Below are 6,528 nucleotides of genomic sequence, written 5' to 3' on the forward strand. Positions count from 1 at the left end.
TGTCTTGTCTCAGATTCTGTAGTAAGCCAGATTATTGGGTGAGCTGGAGTAGAATTTAAGCTTTTATGTTGTACGGTCTAGGAAGGACTAATACTTCTACTGTTACATGATGATACATCGCTTTGTAAGAATTTATTGGGACCTGTGTTTCTTCTATGAAGGATGGGCATTAAGCTGCAGTAATGCCAGTGTGGTGGTTTGACCCCGACTGAGGGAAGAATCACCTACTGGCTTCTCAACAATGCATATTTTCAATTCTCCTTCAGACCTAGTCATTCTCTTAGAAGCCTGGCAGCACTTTTAAGTATTTCAGAATTCTGTAAGGATAACATTTCTGTCACTAAGCTTCTTCTCTTCCACATAGTAGGTGCTTGTTACATCACTTACACATTATGTATATTTAACTTTGACAGCACGATTATTTACTTATTATCCAATATAATTTATTTAACCTTTCATCTACTACTCCTAGCCTCTAGTGGAAATTCATATGCTGAAATCTTTGGTGTTGAGATGATTCTTATCCTGGATTATGGTGGAAACTACCTTAGTATGGTAGGAGTACGCAATGCTTTCACTGCTCAAAGCAAATTCTGGCATCGCACTATAGTATTTTCTGGTCAGAGTACTCTCTTACTTCAGCAGCAGAGATAATTGACACTGTAGAACATTTTCTTCATTTTATGTTTGGTTAAAGGTCAGCACTGATGCAAGTTTTAAGAAAAGATACCTTCACTTGATCGAACTATCTTAATTGAACTGTCACTTAGGGCCCCAAGTAGAGTCTTAAAAGAACACCAACATGAAAGAGCAATCTTTCCGCAAGTTGTGCTACTCTTCTACCACAAGAACATGATAGAAAAGTTCACCTCAAACTCTAATTTACTCTTTTGTACACAGCCCTTATATTACTTCACTCTTCTACGCATCTCAAGACCCTATGACAAATTTTTATTTTGTAAAACATGGGCACTTGAGCTTGCATAATTTCTTTTTCTAACAACACAAAACATTAAAAAGAGAGTCAGACAAGAGTCAGGAAAACCGCTGTTGGAACAGTCGACAATCACGCACACTGGAAAAGCCAACAACTCATACAGAGCTATGTCTAAGCCCTTTCTAACTACCAAGACTGTAAAAGAGTATTTTAGAAGATTCTATGATTCTATTTCAAGGCTTTATCATCTGGCAGCTGAAGTAATTTAAAATATCTGATTGAGCATCCAATTTTTCTAATACATTTGAAGTTTCCCTTCTGAATCAAGAAGGGTTTCACAGTTCCACAGATTTCTTGCTACGGTCAAATGTAAGAAATCTAGCACACTATTATCTCTATAGCAAAGTTTGCCATTTTCCCTAGAGACACACAGCGTGCCACGTGCCTTGAGTTCCCAGGTTCAAGCGGAGAAGAGCCAAAGGAGAACTTTTCTACTGTCATGCAGGAAAGTCTGACTGACTCGGATTTGGATTTTTTTTTTTTCTTTTTAACTAAGCAGAACTCCTGAGCAACAAGCGTGAAGTCTGCTCCGCCACGTAAGCATGTAGTGTTATATACAAAGTACCTCTCCAGAGAGGGCCCTGTGACCCAGGGTTTATCCAGAGACAAGAAGTTAAGGCAAAACATTAGGGCACCAACAGGATTAACACTTCAGTTAGTTAGTTATCCATAGTTAACTGGTTTTATTTTTCTTCTCAGATTTCTTCCTTCATACAACTACGCTAAGGTAACCTCCCTTTCTCCCATATACACCTGGAACAAAGCCTTCTTTTGCTCTGCTAGCAGTTAAAGAAGATAAAAAACAAACAAACATAAAACAGAGGCTCACCTATTTTGATGTTTTTGGAGTTTTTTCTGACATCTTTCATCCAGCCTGTCAAACAGTATCAAGAGAACAACTGTTAAAATATAAATGATGTTGACAATGACAACTATTTTCAAGCATTCTTCAAATAATGTAGCATAGTTTCATTACATCTGTCTTCCTGCCACAGATACTAGTTCATAACCAACACAGACGAAACATCCTCTGATGCACAGAATTTGAAGGTATTCACCTCCACCACAGCATAACTAGCATTTACTACAATCTTACAATAGTCCCTACGCGAGCCCTCCCTGCTGCTTACAGTTCTGCCTCATCATGGAAACTATCTTACTGCCTACTCAGAACAACACTTCTGTAAGTCACCAAGCATCACCTGGGAGGAAATTTTTTTTTTTCTTTTTTTTAAAAGATGGTACTTTCAAGTGTCCCATCCACTCCTCTTGGCAGTCATTGCACTAGAATTTGTTAGTAGGCACCAACATGGTAAGAATTATAGCTGTTTCAAATAAGATTCCACATTCAATCAAGTTCAAAACTGTAAACTACTTAGTTATTATTTAAGAACATACTAGCTGAAATCTGAACTTGCTGTCAGTTTCTTGACAGTGAACGAAAAAATTATCTTCAGATTAAATTTATCTTCCATTCCCAAAACAAATTCACCCAAAGGTTTTTGCAAAGGGAAAAAAACCACAACAGGTAAACAACTGCACAGTGCAAACACCAAAGACTATTTCTGCCTGTACAGATCCTTTGTCCCTTCCTTTTTTTAAGAGGGGCTTTGTAGACAGCCTAGTGGAAGAGCCAATCCTTCTACTTATTCTTTGGACAGGTAAACTATGTACACATGTGGAAGCAGGTGGGGACAGAAAGAAGTTCACTCTGATGAAAACTCCTGAAAAAGTGGAATGGATGAAAGTACTTCACCGTGAGGCAGACCCAGAAAAACCCACATGCATATATTGCCAGAGCTACCTAGTCAGCAACAAGACCAGTGATCTTACTTGCAATGCATATTCAAAGAAAAAGAAAATAACACCTTTATCAGCATCATGGAGCCCAGTGAACTGGAACCTTTCCTTCCCTCTCCTTTTCACTTGTAACCAGACTGGTGAGATTAGTGTAAATTTGTTTCCAAATATTTTAGCAATGTCATAGCCGTGGCTGTTCCACTTGCAAAAGAAAGGGGAAAAAAAATGTGAGAGGCTCAAAAGCACGATATACAGTTCACTTTACTTTTGACCAATCCAAATTCTTTAACACAAATGTAATTATTTGCTAGATCCCCATTTGTTAGTCTGAGGAAACCTTCCGGGACATTATTTTTATTTAAGTAAGAAAGTACTCTAGAAATTCTGATAGCTACATGAAAGGCAGTCTTCAAATTGTGCAAATTCATCTGAACTGTAGGAATCTGCATGTAGATTCCAACACAGTTTTGAATTTACAGACTCTGCAAGTTCAAGAGAACTTGAGAGAGGTGAAAATTTATAGGGCACCTATTTCTCTTTTGAGCAGTGTAAGACTGAAAGAAGTGAAAAGCATCCTCTAAAAAGGAAGAAACATTTATTATTCAAGAAAGGATGCTATAATAGTAAAACTGGATAGAAAAAGAGATCAGTTTGACAGCAGCAAAAAAATTTTAGTGTTTATTTAGAAGGTTCAAGTTGGTAGCTGCATGGTATGAGGATACTTAGTAGTCCTCCTGTTCTGACTTTACTGCAACTTCACATGGCTCATCAAGGACACGAGAATACTATCATCTCTGTTTTACCAGTGAGAAGAAAAACATTATGACCTAGACATCCTCCAAGAGATGGATGGGAGAACAAGGGTTTGAGACCACCTGAATCCCAAGCCAGATGACAAATAATCCTCTGGCTTTTTGACTGTATTTGACTAGAAGTTCCCATTATTATAAAAATGCTTTTAAAGCAGGGATGCAAGACTGCAGATTAGCACAGTCTGCTGCATATTCATTCAAAGCACCAATTTTATTAATTTTATTAACTTACGGGAGTAATATATCCCAGAACATCTCCCGAGAAATGTCTTTCCTTCATCTTCTTGGAGCAATAACTTCTGTGTTCCAGTATAATATCCTTTGCCTTTGGATCCACAACTACCAGTCCTCGGTCCTGCACGTTTTTATCAGAATGCAGCGTCTGGGGGAAGAAGACAGTTTTTAGAACCAGCAATACGAAGCAGCCACTTTCAATAGCAACAGACTTCAAAAAGAAAAAAAAAAAAATCACATCATTAAACTCTGAGCACTCCTTCTAAATGATGGAGAGTTTGATTTAAAACTGAAACAGGAAAGTGCTCAGAAATTATTTGTCATCATCACTAAACTTACTTTGTTTGCAAGGCAAAAAGCATATAAACAAAAAAAAAAATCAGGAAGTGATAAGATTAAAGAACATCATTCACCACAGCTGATGGTGCTCTGCTCTCTAGTCAATGCTTTCTGGCATGTGACAAAAAGGGGTTAGGAGTCAGGAGTTCTTAACCAAGAATTTGAAGACGACTTTTAAACTGGATATATTTTAGACTGAGTATGCTGCATTGTGGTTACTAAAGGCCAAGGTTCTCAACACCTTTCTTTAAGGAAGATCTGCTTCAACTAAAACAGCACAAATAGTTTTAGCAGACAGAAAGAGAGTGAGAAGGCCCAATAAAGTGTGCATGGTGAGTACGCAGAAACCATCTACTGATTCAGCGTAAGGACTTCAGGGATAAGGCCTGTCTTAACACTTTGTATTATCCTCACTACCTGCAGACTAGATTTTCTTCCTGGTAGACACTGAGCAAGCAGGTAGTACAAACAATGAGAGATGTATCTGCATAATGTACGATTAACTATACCTATAATTTAAGGGAGAGGATTTTGAACATGTCTACTTTTTTACCTAACATGCTTCGCAACACTAAGTACATATACTTAGTATATGCACTGGTAAATATACTTCCTCTCCATACACACCCTTTCTCTTGCACTGCTGTGCCTTCTTGCAGTTTTGAAAGAAAACAGGCAGGAATCAAGAACATGCTCAACAAGAGAGACTTCAGCATGCTGGCTCCGCTTGCTCAGATTGCTATGGGACTTTGAATCATTTCTGCCTGCAAATGAACTGCTGGTTAGAAGGCTCTTCAAACTCTTCTATCAGGACACAGCCTTCCCACTGGCAAGGCTGGAACACCTTCCCTTCCACCAGTAAATGATCTAGCGCTCTTGGCCCAAACTACTGCTCCCTGCCCCCCTTTCCAAAGGGATGGAAGTATGTCTCCTTTAGCTATGCAAGAGGGGACAAAAACTTCTGCTTCCGCAGCTTGCATGGGGGATAAAGCTCCAGAAGTCTACATCATACTGGTTCAAGGAGTGAACCATTTGTGACACTCATAAAAGCTGAAGGAAAGTTTCAGGTAGTCTTATTTGTGAGCATAAGCTTCAATGGAAATGCATGGTTGCTTTTAACACTGTTTTGACAGAATGAGGGTCCATTCACCAAAGTTCAATTAGTTCATTGCACATGTTAGATAAGGTAAGCTTTTCAGTTATTGCTTTTACCTTTTCTTCCAGTTTTTTTGTAGCACCTTTCTTTGCATCTGTTTTTGACAGGGTACCTTCAGCTAGCCAGCAAATCATGGTAAGAGAAAGTGAAGTACAGAGAAGCTTCATGGTGCTTTTCCCCATGTCAAGTTTCTCCTACCCTGAAAACATAAAGGTTCAAATCTCTGTGAACAGAAGAATATAACAGTTTAATTCAGTTTTCTTGTCTAAGAAAAGTCAAGCAATTGTCTTATCTTCTGCCCTCCAGGATCAGACTTAAGGCAGTACTGTTTTAATAGTGCTTTTGCTCTGGCAGCAATATGGCAGAGTATTCTAAGAGGTTCCTAGGCTCGAACATCTTTTTTTGTCCCTTGTTTTAGTACATGTATCACAGAGGAAGTGGGTTGGACACTTGCAGCTTCCCTTTTAAAGAACCCCTAAAGAAGTATAATGGTTTACAGCTGAAACTGAGCTAAATGTCTGCTGCCCAGAACAATTATAGTACCACCTTACCTTTTCTATAGCAAATAAGAGATGCCATTTGTTTCTGCTCCTGCCCAATCCAGTCAGCAACTCACAAATTAATTAAGAGACAGAAAGAATTATAGCTATATGCTATATTGGTCTAGAAGAATGACTTTGACAGTTTGTCCCAGCTCCAGATAAAAGAATCAAGAATTAACAGAGAACCATTCTATTCAGTGCTATTTATCTATCATACCTCAGTTTTGTCAGCGGAAAGACTTTACAAAAAAAATTTCAAATACAGCCAGAGTTTGTTTTTCAACCTCTCCCCATTCATGAGTCGCACTGGTTTTCCAGCCTACTCCCAAAAGTGGGTAAGAAGAAAACAGAGAAAAAATATTTAGCATTAGGGGAACCTGGGCGAAAGGAGGTAAAATACTAGAATGAAGAAAAGCAACCTGTTACTAATTCTGGAAGTCCTAAGTATCAAACTAGGACTAGCTTTCATCTATAATAAACTAGTGGCTCTAGATAGGTATCAGGCTGCTTCTCATGATTATGACATCCTAATGGAGAAGAAAAAAATCATAGAATAGTTCGGGTTGGAAGGGACCTTTAAAGGTCTCTTGTCCAAGCCCCCTGCAATAAGCAGGGATATCTTAATAGAATCATAGAATCATTAAGGTT

The 6,528-nt window shown here is 38.5% G+C and overlaps 1 protein-coding gene across 1 annotated transcript; it reads right to left on the minus strand.

Annotated features, from left to right (window-relative positions):
- Positions 1 to 1,809: 1,809 nt before the first annotated feature.
- LOC104074686 (chitinase domain-containing protein 1-like) lies at positions 1,810 to 5,562 on the minus strand (the record flags this gene model as incomplete). Its single annotated transcript, XM_009574878.1, has 4 exons — positions 5,395 to 5,562; positions 3,842 to 3,991; positions 2,866 to 2,998; positions 1,810 to 1,871 (listed from the first exon to the last, which is right to left on the minus strand). Coding segments are annotated over exons 1-4 (471 nt in total), but the record flags the coding sequence as incomplete, so codon positions are not given.
- Positions 5,563 to 6,528: the final 966 nt, after the last annotated feature.

Source organism: Fulmarus glacialis, unplaced genomic scaffold (assembly GCF_000690835.1).
Source record: "Fulmarus glacialis isolate BGI_N327 unplaced genomic scaffold, ASM69083v1 scaffold31273, whole genome shotgun sequence".
NCBI classification, from domain to species: domain Eukaryota; kingdom Metazoa; phylum Chordata; class Aves; order Procellariiformes; family Procellariidae; genus Fulmarus; species Fulmarus glacialis.